Source organism: Rosa chinensis, chromosome 2 (assembly GCF_002994745.2).
Source record: "Rosa chinensis cultivar Old Blush chromosome 2, RchiOBHm-V2, whole genome shotgun sequence".
Taxonomy (NCBI): domain Eukaryota; kingdom Viridiplantae; phylum Streptophyta; class Magnoliopsida; order Rosales; family Rosaceae; genus Rosa; species Rosa chinensis.
In genome coordinates this window covers 42,670,175-42,685,206 of record NC_037089.1, presented here as the reverse complement: position 1 = coordinate 42,685,206, position 15,032 = coordinate 42,670,175, and the positions used below count along the sequence as shown (strand labels likewise).

The following is a 15,032-nucleotide window of genomic DNA, read 5'->3' as shown; positions in this document are numbered from 1 at the left end:
AGTGTCACGAACTCTTCCTGCACCAATAATAAGAATGAATGTTGATAAATTCCATACCAAGACCACATATCACAGGTAAACTGGCCAAGCCAGATTACTTGTGGACTAACAAATGTAGCAACCAATAGCTGTCTGAATTTGAGAACCCTACTTTGATTACCGTTACAAAGTTTGGTTTACTATTTTTCCCGAAAGATTTTAGGATACATCTACAGAGGCACTAAAACATGTATTTCTTGACTTTTATCTTCACACTTCAAGACTCAGAGACACACAAGAAGACCCATTTGACAACAGTGAAAGAAATCCGACATGCTACAAGAACCTATATAAATTATTACAGACCAAAATGGGCGTCCAGTGAGAGGCACCTGATAATTCATGAACAGGTCGATGATTTACTTGGTCGTGATTATAGGATTAGCGTTGCACACTCATCACCAGCGCTTTATGTTCTCCGGGTTGAAAGAGAAAATAAATCAAGATTTAACGATGACAAAACAGATGGTAATGAGGGTACCAGATGCTGTGACCAGCAATATTGTAATATTATGAGAGTTTGTGGACCAGATATTGACCTTCTATGACAATGTCACCAATAATCCCACAAGAGCATGCACCATTATTGAAATGGTGGAATCTATGAGCATCTCTCATTACAATTTCCCTTCCCATAACCTTAGAGATAAACTTGGAAGCTGTATGACAATCCCCACAGACTCTAAGATTCTTATTAATTCTAATAACACTTCCTGGTCCTGAATTTAAAAGTCCAAAAACTATTGCAAGCTTCTCACTATGCACATACAACATTGTTTCCTTCATCTCTTCCTCCACATCGTGCAATACAAAGTTCAAATCCGGCTTGTAACCTTCTTGCCGAATCCTGTTTATAACTTTCTCCAACTCTGAATAGATTAAATCAGATTGAGCATGTGACTTGTCTCCAGCCACAAATGTGTAGACCTTGTTTCTAATCTCTATACTAGTATGACCAGCAACCTTCCTCACTCCTCTTTGTTTCATTAAATCTCTAATTTTATCAGCATCCTTCTGTTTACCAGAAGATGCATAAATATTGGACATGAGGACATATCGACCTGGGTTCTCCGCATCCAATTCAAATAAATTCTTTGCAGCAGTTTTTGCCAGTTCTATGTTTGAATGAATTCTACATGCCCCGAGAAGTGCTCCCAAACACCAGCATCTGGCCTTACCGGCATTCTCTCAATAAACTCAAAGGCTTCATTCAGTCGACCAGATCGACCCAACAGATCAACCATACATGCATAATGTTCGGGTCTTGGTATGATGTGAAAATCCCGACCCATAGAATTGAAGCAGTCCCATCCTTCGGCAATCAAACCACCATGACTGCATGCCGACAACACTGATAGAAATGCAACGTGGTCTGGTTTTGTTGGAGCCTTCATCTGATGAAAGAGGTTGACTGCTTCTCTTCCATGACCATGCATCCCATATCCTGAAATCATGGTGCTCCATGATATTATATTTCTTTCTTGCATCTTATCAAAAACTTTTCTAGCATATACCAAACTTCCACATTTTACATATAGATCAACTAGAGAAGTTTCAAGCGTGACATGGTGCCCAAAAAAGGAACGAATAACAACTCCGTGAATCCAGCGTGCTTTCTTATATGATGCTAGATTTGAACAAGTGCGAATCACACTCAAAAGTGCCACCAAATCAGGGCGAATCCTTTGCACCATCATACTTTTAAAGAGCTCCAAGGCTTCAAGAGGCAAATTAACTTGCGCATATGCTTCAATCATGGATGCCCAACTCACCAAGTCTTTATCAATGATTCCATTAAAGAAACCTCGAGCAACATCATTCTTCCGCAGCGTGCATACATCTGCATTGCAGCATTTTGAACAGATCTATCAAACTGAAGTCCATTATCTATCAAGACTGCACAAACCTCATCAGCCTCCTTGCTTCTTAAAACACAAGCCATCACATTCAAAATTGCAGCCCTGTTGGGTCTCAATCTGTCATTCAACATCATCACAAACAAAAATAATCCTTCCTCAAAATACCCATTTTGCGCATACGCGCCAATCATTGAACTCCAGGAAACCACAGTACGGTCAGGAATTTTATCAAACACCTTTCTTGCAGCCTCGATCTGCCCCAGTTTACCATAAAGTGCAATGAGTGAATTGCCTACAAACAAATCTGCAGCATAACCACATTGAATCACATCTCCATGAACCTTTACACCAACCTTATGGTCACAAACATAACCACAAGCCTTAAGAACAAAAGGAATGTAAAGTGATCAGGGTGAACACCCAATTCCCACATTTGACTATACAAAGCAATGGCTCTGTTGTACAGGCCATTGTCAACAAAGCCTTTGATGATTACATTCCAAAGAAAAACGTCAGAGGAAGAGAAGGCAGAGAAGAGGGTATAGGCGTGAGAGGTTGAGCCCAAAGAGGCATAGTGGGCAATGAGGTTGGTGCAAAAGAAGATATTGAAGTGAAGGTAGGTTCTGAGGATAGAGGCATGGACAGCTTTGAGGGACTGAAGGGTGTTGCATTGCTTTATCAGCGATATGCATGTGCTTGGTCTAATTGGTCTATGAAAGAGTTGGGATTGGGATTGTGTGCAGTGCAGGAGACGTCTGTGGTGGTTTAGAGTACGCAGCAATAAAGTGTTTTGGTTTTGCATAGGAATGAGACTGACAATGATGGCTATATTTTGCTTCTGTCTGTCTGTGCTAAACCAATTCACCTGCACAAGTTAATAAATTTTTATAAAAACCAAAAAAGGATATTGATTTGATCATTGTAGCTCTAGACCTGGCAATGGGTTGGGTTTTAGTAGGTTTAAATCAGGTTTTAGCTATTCTGGGTATTAACGGTTGCCCTTTAACACCTATTGATACTCTTTTCAACACCTATTACCATTACCACCGACTTAAAGCATTCTTGTATGATTCAAGCTGAAGACTTGGTAAAACCTACATCAATATGAGATATTATTATATGCAGAAGTTCCATTTTCTTTTAAAACATAATGCCCAGCTAATTATCCACTTCATGATCTGTACATGACATGAAGGAGATAATGTCTAAATAAAATTAACTGCAGAGCTTGCTAACTTGTCAGGAACTGAGGAACCACAACAATCTTTCGACGACAGAGCATATAAATGTTGTACTAATTGAAATCACAAAATCATGCCTGAAACCACAAATTCAAATGAATATATATATATTGCAACACCCTTGTTCTTCAAGTAAGATTCAGCACGACAATCATGATTATAGTCATAATATCAAGAACCTACTAGAGAAAGTAAAAAAGTTCAAGCTTAATAATAAAGAGAGTTGAATTGAACTGAAACAGTTGGACTCATACCTCAAGACCAAAGAGAGAGATTTACGCAGAACCCAACTCAGTGAGATGCTTCTCCTTCTTCCTCTCCTCTCTGCTTTGATTCCTCAAATGGTTTTCAAAACCAACTTGGGGAAGAGGAATGCTAATAAAATAAAATAATTTCTCAGAAAATAAAATCGAATACTGATGTAAAATAAATAAATAAAATTACCAATATATCCTTACACGTAACGTAAAAACCAAAAACAGTTACCCCACCCTTGGATTTGGAAATGGTAAAACTGAACAGAAACATTAGAAATTATCCGACTTGGAATATGGGCCGAACTGGCAAAAAGAGAGAGGCCCGGTAGCAAAGGCCGCCCTCTCCACACACCTCAAATACTCCCAAATTGGAGCGAGCTAGGGTTAGGGTTTCTCAGAAGCAGCTCTCTCGCTCGCGAAAACCCAAGAGGCCAAAGGCGTAGGAATCTCACTCTCTCAAATCCCAATGGCAACGGCGACAGCGAACGCGTCAGGGGCGACGGTGACGGCGAAGAGAAAGCCGGTGTTCATAAAGGTGGAGGAGATTCAGCCAGGCACGAGCGGCCACACCCTCACCGTCAAGGTCGTCAGCTCCAATCCGGTCAAGGTCACCTCCAAGAACGCCGGCGCCCGATCCTCCCTCTCCTCTCGCCCTCTTCAGCCCCCTCGGATCGCTGAGTGCCTCGTCGGCGATGAGACTGGCACCATTGTCTTCACTGCTCGCAATGACCAAGGTACAGTGTCGCTGCCTTCTTAAGCCGTTTAGGGAAATGATCTTCTGGCTTTGTTTAACCTTTCTCTCTATGTGTTAATCTGTGTGGTGGATCTTCAGATCTGTGTTTTATAGCATGAAAGTTATGGATCTCTGATATTGCTGTTGTTTTCGGACCGACTTGATTAACTATGCACATGATTGATTGCTAAATGTGTCTGTGTACATATTATATCACCATTGTAGGGTGTTGGATTGTTGTGTTGTGGCCTTGTGGGTGTGGTTGATGTGATAATAGGATTGTGGAGCATTTTGTATCGTACGGAATATTGGGGGCTTTGGGAGTGTGTATGATTAAAGAGGACTATATATGGAGTGGTTCGGAGTGTGTTTTGGTAGAACTGTAAAGTGATTGTTGAGCTTACATTTTGGGTTATATGTGCAGTTGACATTATGACGCCCGGCACCACTGTGATCCTGCGCAATGCAAAGATTGACATGTTCAAGGGGACTATGAGGCTTGCAGTTGATAAATGGGGTCGTGTTGAAGTTACAGAACCGGCCAGCTTTGAAGTCAAGGAGGCCAACAACCTTTCTCTTGTCGAGTATGAATTAGTTAGTGTTGCGGAAACAGATCAGAAAAGCTAATTTGATGGAAGACTGAGTGATGGGTATATTGTGAGAGTGGATATTAGTGAGTTAGTAGCAATCAAAGGTTAGATTGGTGTTCCTAACCGTTACTTTCCGGGGATACTACAGCTGATATGTGGTTCTTCTCCTGTTTTCCTGAAGATATTTTCACTCTTGTTATTTGCTAGTGAGTTTTCGGATGCTAATATTATGACTTGGAAAAAGTGTGGTCATATATGTTCAAGAATAATCCTATCTTGTACATTATATCTGTTTGCTTGCAACAATTTGTATGAACCATAGCGGGTGTTGCAATTTCCTACAAGACAATTTCAGCTGCAAGAAATGCATATCTTCTTGAGTTTTGACAGCTCCCTTTAAAGTTACAACCAGGTTTCGGGACCAATTTCAAATTTGCAGCAAGGATTCATCTAAGAACTTCATATTTATTAGAACAACCTTGTTATTACAAAAAGGAGTCTGAGATGTTGATCAGTTACAGTTTTATTAATCATGCTCATGCTTTCTCCACTATGTTATCTTCCAAACATAAATATGTAATAGAACCTCAGATTGAAGTGATCAAATGTCTGAGCGTTCCTGGAATTGTAAAATCATAGACTGGCTAACACTCAGCTCCCTCTGCCTTGTGCCTAGACTCTGACCCAACCCACATTCTCTGTCCCAATGCGGCCAACCAGAATGGGGTACTCTGCTTTGGCTCAAACTGATAGCAGCAAGGGATGTAAAGATTGGCATGACGTGCATAATAATGGCTGATTATTTTGCATATGCTTGTAGACTTAATCCTATACTGTAGTAGTATAGAGGACTAGAGGTTGTATAGAGTAACAGCCATCAGCTGGTCTGCCAGCAGTTGCTGCCGTTGGGTGTGATTTAGTGGCAAAGGTTCATATATTCTTAAACTTTTAGCCTCGGGTGTGTTTAGATATTTGTTGAGCTTAACTAGCAGTACAGTCTCATTATGGCATTACCCAGATTTCCGTATCCATTATTCAAAATTTAAAGATGGTTGCAATAGATTCAGATTCAAGAAGGAAAAAAAAAATCCAAATAACTACAGACTTTTACTCAAGCGGCCTCATCTATCATTAAGGTCCACAAAACTCAGAACAATAAGCTTCAAAGCCGAAACCCTGTTCACATATTGTCTAATATCCCTACAGAAATGAGCACATAGTGATGGAAGAGATCTTGATTATTATTCAAAGGTCTTGACCCACAAAAACATAAGAATAAAGACTCCAAGCACCAAGAACTATGCCTAGACCACATTTTTCCATTAAATAACCACTGTTACATGCAGAGTAAACTGCCATTAAACTATGCGTTTGTTAATGTGCTCAAACAGAGAGATGCAAGCATTGACTGCACCCCAATTTCAAGAGGAATGCAAGCAAGAGAAAACTAGACAGGAGGGAAACATAATGTATGTGTGATGAGTGTAGAACGTCTTTGCTGCTCTATTACAAAAGGTGATCAAATGAAATGGATGGTGTTTGAAGTCAGCTCAGGAATGGAAGGGATGGATCTGCATTCATCAAGAATCTGCGCACAGATTGAAAAGGAAGAATTAAATGTCAGCTTACTGGGGAAATCTTAAAGGGACATGGCAAAACCATAAAGGAAGAGGAAAAATGGGGAAGTGAACTCAAAGTGTCAGCTCATAGTCCCTATCAACCTTTGCAACTTTCTATATTATGAACCAAAATCCTGTGAACTCAAACTCAACTAGGTGACTATACTCTCACACTAAAAAGTGCAAGGGCTGACATATAAGAAGAGTTTGGCTGTAAGAGCTTTGGCTTGAACTCCAACATGTAAGAACCTTTTCTAAATCAAACATATCAGAAGCTATAACACCTCACTGCCACAAATGCAATTGTGTCTACTTTTAAGAAACAAAAGCTAGATACAAGAAGCTGCCTTATACCAAGATAACAAAAATGACAACATTGTAGAGAAGATGATATATATGTAGATACCGTAGGCATACCAATTTTACATCTCAATCCTCATGGTGTTTAGACTAATCCCAAAAAAAAAAGGAAAACAATTAACTAGAAACAACAGCAACGGCTTATTTTCAGTTTAGAGTCCTGTAAGTATGCATCTCATTAAGGCTTCCAAGTCTCTTTCTCTTCAAGTGCATGAACTTTGAACAAAACTTCTACTGGACTCATTGGAAATTGATCATGCATCGTTATTGCAAGCTGATTGAATACAATATTAGCATCAATCTTTGGTCATAAACATCATTGCAAAGGAAACTAAATAATGTGACATACAAATGACGACTTATTAAGTCTATGGGATACATATTGAGTGTCTCAAAACAGGAAGAAAAAGAAGAAATTATATTTATGCCTGCAGAAAAGTAACAAAGTCTACTAGTTGATCCAAGTTTAAAATCTCAGGACATGCAAATTGTCTCTTCTGCAGCTCAGTCAAAACTCCTATATTACCAGCAGTCACTGCCTTAGACTGAAGATAAAGTACATAAAACTTCCTTGAATCCTTGAAACATTCATCACACATCATCATTGCAAGCTGATTAAATAAAAGTGATCAGTACACTAACTTTATGATCCGAGTGGAATGACATTTTCAAATTCAATTTAAATGGGGGATATAAGGAAACATCTTAGATATCAACCTTGAGTTAGCATTTCAAGTCAAATAGAACAAAAGAGAGGTGAGAGAAGAACAGTAAAGAGGGGAATAGAAAGACATCTTTAACTAAGAAAATTCTTGATAATCTTAACATTAAACAACAACACTTCTCTCTAACAGTAGTAACAAGCCCTTACAAGCTTCAACCACACAAAAAAAATTGCCACTTGTTTTATTAGAGAATTCAACACATTTGATGAACTATATCAGGAGTTTTTAAGAACAAGAATTACAGATGTAGTAAAGAACAGAAATGTTCTGAAATACATTAGGATGATAGCAGCCCTACAAATTTGAAAGCTTGAAAGTTAAAAATCAATGTCACTCCAACTTCGCTTCTTGATCTTCATCTAGTCTTGTCTTGGCCTACAACAATAAAAAGAGGTTCTTTTGTACCGTTTTCACTAAAAAAGAGGGAGGGGGAAGGATTCACTTAGTTATTTAGAAAGAAAGTGAACCAGTAATTCTGGAGAGAAAGGGCATGAATCAACCACCACATTCAGTTATCACTACCTAACAAATTCAAATGAAAGCCTATATCCCGTATTGAAGAAGAAATGCATGTGATATGACTAGGTGCTCACAATCCTAAATCCAAAATATCCACATCTGATACCCAGCAAAATTAACCACTATCTTACCAGAAAATTAGAAGGAAGACAACGACATCAACGGACCATACAAGTGTTCGCTAGATACCTAATTCAAGAATGAAAATCCATTGGTTAGGCAGCCGACAAACACAACTACGTCGTTGATGAACATAATGAAACAAGACTGCTTAACACACAAAATATGCAAATCTCAGAACATCCTAGCAGGAGGAGGATCAAGAAGAAGATTTAGCATTTGAGGGATGAAGCAATTGCCTAATGAGATAAGTAGTCCCACCCCATTTGTCCAGTCCATGGTCATTTGTTAGTTTTACCAAGCTAAAAGAAAAATAAAAATGATCTTAAATCAGTAACGATTCACATTTGATTAAAGTTCGAAACCCCTGTTTTTGAACTAAAATCCCCAAAGTGGCGCCAATCGAGGCAAAACCACATCCGAGACCTCCCAAAGTCTCCGGACTACGCCCACGATCGATGTGACCAAACCACAAGTCGATCGGATGCCCAAATCCTCACGGATAGCATAAATCGATCGGTATGAAACTGCAAAAATCATAACAATTCCAAACGAACTCCAAAACTTGCATATTATATATCGAAACGCTCGTATTAACGAGTAGAACATATATAATACCAAAAACAGTTCCTTAAGTGGCCGGAACACCGCCACAGACGGTGGTGCACCGCCGCCGGCCAAAAACTCATTATTTCACAAAACTCCCAACATCAAAAAGCTTCATCTAAGCATGCTTGTGAATTCTCATAACTGGATCGAAGTCAGAAAACAAGCCTAAGGGATCGAAAACTACCTCACAAGCCGTGAACAGTGATCCAATCCGAGTTGATCGAAGTTTCACGTGAATCGATCCAAACAACCATCAAGGATCGACCAACGAGGCCGCTCTGAGCTCAACCAAGGAATCGTTGAAGCCATGAAGTCGCCGGAGTTGTGTTTTCCGGCCGGGTCCTAAAACACAAGGCTGCACCACCTTGCAGCGCCGCCGTGGAGAAAAATCGGCGATAGAGACCACCAGAGGGACGACCAGACGGAGGAGGCGACCCTGCTGACCAAGTCTCACGGCCGGAGACCGCCGCAGTTGGCCGGAAAAGCCGGGTCGGATCGGCCGGGTTCGGGTCGGGTCAGTCGAAAATCTTCGATACTGAGGGAGCGGACGAGAGAGAAGAGAAAGGAAAGAAGATTTCCGGAAATGGAAATATGCAATTTTGAAATAATTTCAGATTTTCCTCTATTTATACTAAAACGGAAACTTCTTCCGCTAGCCATAACTTTCTCATACGAACTCCGATTCTCGCGTTCCACATGTCCACGAACTCGTAACGACGTGCTCTACAACTTTCGTGAAGGAAGTTTTCGGAGAATCCCAACGCTTCAAAAGTCAACCTTTGCAACCCCCCTAAAGTCACACTTTCCGAATAAAAATTCGTCCGAAACACTTCCACTTCATCCACGAGTCACGAAATTGTCCAAAAATCACAATTTAGATTCCGGAAAATCCTCGAAAAATAAATACGAATTTCTGGGGCATCACACACGGCCTCTGCCGTTTTCAACTTGGACTTGGGCCTAGTGGTATTTAAGCCTGGGCTTTGGCTTTGGCTTTGGTCCAATTTTATTTTTCTATTTTGATTATTGCATTTTAATTTTAGTTATACGTGGCTTTATGGTGCTAATAAGTCCCTGCCACTATTTGGTAGGGCGAGGTGGGCTCTTTCCTTGATTGCACACCCAGTGTGCCTTGTCTGGCTTAGCAAGGCGGCGAGCCATTTATTTGATCAAATGGATGCAACCTTCTGGTGGCAAGATGAAAATAGTGTTGCCGGATCTATTTCCGTGCAGCAACATCTTAGGAAAGCTGTGCTATTTGTAATTAACTAATTATGCTTCTTCATGATAGAGTTATTTTTCCATTATATCACCGCTTTGTTAAAACAAATGGAGTAGTCAGTCGAGCACTTTTTGTTAATTGGTGCATGTTAGAATACATAGATTTTGTGGAAAACCTAGTATTATTTCATGATGTTCTCTTAATGCTTATTGTAATCTAGGCTCTATGTCCTCCCCTTATATTCTGCAGTTTCATTAATTAAGATTTGAGAGCAGGTGCACCAGCTGCTTTTTTTTTTTTAATAAAAAAAATGAAGATGAAAATCACTTTTTATATTTATGTATATCTATTTTCAGCAATGATTACGCAATTTTATGACTATCATATTCTTTTTGTTCTCAAATAAATAAGGGTCCTTAACCCAAAGCACTAAAATCAGCTAAAATTGTCTCACTTATCCCAACAACAAATTTTCATTCCCACTTACCCAATTTCAAGCAAAATAACAATAGAAATTATTCTATGCACCGACGGTGTAAGTGACCCAACCCTTATAAAATAATCTCAACCCTTGAAATTTATTATCAACTTTATACCTTTAACCAAATTGTTTATTCCTTAATCTCTCTCCTTTTCCAGATCACGCTCTCTCTCCTCTCTCATCTCTCTCCAATTTCATATATATATATATATATATATATATATATGTATGTATGTATGTATGTATGTATGTATGTATGTATATATATATATATATATCTCTCTCTCTCTCTCCGATTTCAGATCGCTCTCTTTCTTCTCTCTCTACAAACACCACGTCCGGTTCCTCGAATTCCCATCCTCACCGGAGCGAGTCGTTCAGAGTCTTGAAGCTCCGGCGACGCCATAGCACATCGGAGACCTGAGTCTCGGAGGGACAACTGCTGGTACCCACCGTCAAAGAGCAGCAACGTCTCCTTGAAAGCCTTACTAGAGCCTCTCCTTCCTCGAAACCTTAATCTAACATCAGCGAAGCTCACCTCGCTGCCACCGCTGATCGAGCGTTTCTAGAATCTCATAAGATTATTCCGATTACATCGAGAAATCTGGCGATGCTTTGGTGGTGGAATTAATGCCTGAGGTGATCCGGTTGCTGAAGGGGAGGATCAATGAGAGCTCGATTGATAAAACGGTAGACGGGGATGATAGGTCTCAGCAGCCTCTACCAGAGTGCCGGTGGTCTTTGCCATTGTGGCTGCTTATCAGTTTAGGAGGTTTGTTACACAGGTGTAGATTTTTTGGGGATGGTGATTTGGAATTTGGTTGTGGATGTGAAATTGAGATTTTGGCTGTTAATTCAGGTTTGCTATATGTGTTGGTTCTTACTTGCTTTGGTTTGGTTCAGCTCTTTCTATTTCTACTTTTTCATTGGTAATTGGTTAAATTCTTGGGAGTTCATTAGTAATTGGTAATTTCATTTGCCACTACTTCTCTATTGGTGAATGAGATTATGACTTGCCATGGGAGCTAGCTGCCATCCATTGTAGCATGCGCTTGCTTTTTGATTGATATTCACATCATGAAGGGTGTAAAACGACACTGGAAATAGTCTTGGGAGTTCTAAGTAGTGGGCAATTGTCTTGATTGCTTGGCAAAGCAATTTATGCATGCACCGCTTTGAAAAGAATTCCATCATCTAATTTGGTCTAGTTTTCTTTATAAAATCTGTTTTTTTTTTTGGGTAAAGTAGGGGTAGGAGGCCCAGAAGGAAGAAAAAAGAAAAGAGAAATATTTTGAATGTCTATTGGGGGACAATATTGGTTTGTTAAATGTCTATTAGGGGGCAATTAATAGACGTCTATTATGAGGCAATAAATGTTTTGAATTGATGTAATCTCCTCGTTTTTTTTCCTTAATTAAAGTTTTATTTGACTAATTTTATAGAGATTAGTTCTCATTCTAGTGACCGATAGTTCTATTGGGGGCGGGGGGGGGGGGGGGGGGGTGGAATGGATCTCTATTGGGGGGCAATACAGGTTTATTCAGGGAAGCAATAAACCTCTCCGACTCCATATGAGATCTTTGACAACCTCTTTGGAGACTTCCGGTGAGGTTTCCTAGACTTGTTGGGATTTTCTTTAAACCAATGGATGCCTAACACGTGTTTCGTCTGCATTCTTCAACTTCACTAGCGTCCTCCTCTGATCCCTCCTATATATATAAATATATATATATATATATATATATAATTCAATAATTCAAATGAGCAAATTTGGAGGTGTCAATAGAAATTACCTTTGATTGGATACATAAGAAATGCCATTAGCTGACAAGATAGTAACATAAAATATATCAATGATTTATTCTACTTTATTTTATGTGAATTTTTTTTTTGACCAAATGGGGTGTCAGTGTTAGAATCGAATATGGACTTGTCACACATTAACATAAAGTAAATTGATAATTAGCTTAATGTTAAATCCAGTTTAACGTGGACACAAAGTCCAAATCAATACTAGTAGCTTAATGAATAAGTCTATCAATTCATTAAGGTTAGTAATCCAATTCTTCTTCTACAAGAAAGACTACAATGAAGTGTTAAAGCAATAAACCTCTCCGGCTCCATATGAGATCTTTGACAACCTCTTTGGAGACTTCCGGTGAGGTTTCCTAGACTTGTTGGGATTTTCTTTAAACCAATGGATGCCTAACACGTGTTTCGTCTGCATTCTTCAACTTCACGAGCGTCCTCCTCTGATCCCTCCTATATATATAAATATAAATATATATATATATATATATATATATATATAATTCAATAATTCAAATGAGCAAATTTGGAGGTGTCAATAGAAATTATCTTTGATTGGATACATAAGAAATGCCATTAGCTGACAAGATAGTAACATAAAATATATCAATGATTTATTCTACTTTATTTTATGTGAATTTTTTTTTTGACCAAATGGGGTGTCAGTGTTAGAATCGAATATGGACTTGTCACACATTAACATAAAGTAAATTGATAATTAGCTTAATGTTAAATCCAGTTTAACGTGGACACAAACTCCAAATCAATACTAGTAGCTTAATGAATAAGTGTATCAATTCATTAAGGTTAGTAATCCAATTCTTCGTCTACAAGAAAGACTACAATGAAGTGTTATATTAAAAATCTAACTAGGAGACCTAGTTCCTCAAGAACTGCTTTGATGGAAGGCTTTTGAGGTCTAGTGATCCCATATATATAGGTGAATCGGTCCCTGTTACCACCACGTTGATTTGCATTAGTTTTGTCCATTGAGAAGCAAGGTTGGTAAGTAATTGAATCAGGTCATATTCAAGTGATCGTGTTTGCAAGGCTGCAGAGATGGAATCCATGCCAGTGATAGCTGAAAGTAAGCCTTGATCTTTATATGGTTGATATCGAGCTTGTGTGCATATGATTGTGAGCATGATTTTGGTTTTAACAGTCAGTTCATTAGATGTAATAGTAGGAAACATTACAACAAGTGACTCACCTGAAGAATTGGACTACAACAAAAATGAATCACAAATGAAAAATGTAAAGCAGAGCCCTAGATTAAACAAACATAATGTAACTATGAGATTAAGCTCCAAATAATAAAGTCTGCATACATTACTAGAGAAGTCTTAGAATGCAATTAAAAGGCTTCCTAATTTATGTTCATCTCCACCCTCCATTCATCATTTTTTGGGCTATAAATACACTTCTCCTCTCACTCTCAAAACACATTCCTTCATCCATCTCATCTTCTTTGTCTCACCATTTCCTCTCCATTTTCCTTAGTCACCATTTTCCCAAACATTCCTTCATCCATTTCATCTCCTTGTCTCACCATTTCCTCTCCATTTTCCTTTGTCACCATTTCCTATACCAATTCCTTCATCCATTCCATCTTCTTTGTCTCTCCATTTCCTTTCCATTTTCCCACACAACATTCCTTCATCCATTTCATCTTCTTGTCTCTCCATTTCCTTTCCATTTTCCTTCTCCATTCTCTAGTTGCAAAGTTCTGCATTTTCAAGCAAGGAGAGGAAGAAGAAGAAGGAGCCGTGAAGATCATATCCTCCATCATCCACCTTGAAGGCTTGCTTCCAAGATTCAAGATCCAACCATCTAGCTCTCCATCTCCATCTCCACTCACGGTGTAATTCGTTCCTTTTCCTTGTAACCTTTTTGGTTTCCTTGTTTGATTTCGTATGAACTTGTTTCTAGTTAACAATAATGTTTAGGGCAAAGTTTAAGCCCAATTTCTATGTTTAAATAAAGTTTTCGAATTCTATAATTGTGATTCTAAGTTGCTTATGTGAGTTTGTTCGATTAAATTTGCTTTACAGAAAACTTTTATATGTTTATCTTATTTGGGTCGACACTTATAGGATTTGCATGTAATTGGTGCTAGGTTTAAGAACATGAAATCGACTTTTCGTTTTGTGTAACTTGAATCAAAAGTAGTAAAGGTTCTGGACAAGAATCGAATTTAATTGAAGAGGATTGCAATTAGGTGGACTTTTCCATAACTAAGTTGTACACTTGAGTTGATAGCCTTTCTCTATGTCTAATGCGTTGAACATGTCATGATTGACTAGCTTTCTAGGGCTTGATTGCATGTTTGATAGGATTAATCTAGGTGCTTTCGCTTAGGTTAATTAGCATTGAAAAGTAAAATATGGGAAATCATTTTCTTTCGAATGTTTCACATGATCAACTCCTCTCTCATGACTTGGAAGAACAATTATAGGGTTTGAATCGAATTTGATTACATGGAATTGATTTTGATCTTTGTTCCTTGCGTTCCACCCTTGTATATATGTTTTTACATTTTCTTTATTTTATTTATCTTAATTTTCAATTCTATAATTCTTAAACCCCCCCCCCCCTTTTTATTTTGTTACTTGTATATATTTCTATTCTTTATTTTATTTTTGTAAATAATACTTTATTATTTTAATTCTTTATTTGTTTATACAATTGTATATATTTATATTCTTTATTTTATTTTTGTAAATAATACTTTTCTTTATTTGTTTCACAATGACAGGTGTACCCTCAATCCCCGGAATAGAACGATCCCTATTTGCTTATACTACTAACGATATTTTCAGGGTTAAATTGCGCGCTTCCCAAGAGCGACG

The 15,032-nt window shown here is 38.4% G+C and overlaps 2 protein-coding genes and 1 long non-coding RNA gene across 3 annotated transcripts; 1 reads left to right on the top strand and 2 right to left on the bottom strand.

Annotated features, from left to right (window-relative positions):
- Positions 1-549: 549 nt before the first annotated feature.
- Positions 550-2,067, bottom strand: LOC112184306 (pentatricopeptide repeat-containing protein At1g11290, chloroplastic). Its single transcript, XM_040513408.1, has 3 exons — positions 2,064-2,067; positions 1,554-1,879; positions 550-1,224 (listed from the first exon to the last, which is right to left on the bottom strand). The coding sequence occupies exons 1-3, from the start codon at positions 2,065-2,067 to the stop codon at positions 550-552; spliced, it is 1,005 nt and encodes a 334-aa protein (XP_040369342.1).
- Positions 2,068-3,760: 1,693 nt separating this feature from the next.
- LOC112188278 (uncharacterized protein At4g28440) lies at positions 3,761-5,108 on the top strand. The gene is made up of 2 exons (XM_024327368.2): positions 3,761-4,130; positions 4,554-5,108. Exons 1-2 carry the CDS (start codon positions 3,863-3,865, stop codon positions 4,754-4,756), a joined length of 471 nt encoding a protein of 156 aa, XP_024183136.1. The 5' UTR covers positions 3,761-3,862; the 3' UTR covers positions 4,757-5,108.
- Positions 5,109-5,939: 831 nt separating this feature from the next.
- Positions 5,940-8,372, bottom strand: LOC112188632. Its single transcript, XR_005806404.1, has 2 exons — positions 8,074-8,372; positions 5,940-6,307 (listed from the first exon to the last, which is right to left on the bottom strand). It is a non-coding gene; the product is annotated as an uncharacterized LOC112188632 (long non-coding RNA).
- Positions 8,373-15,032: the final 6,660 nt, after the last annotated feature.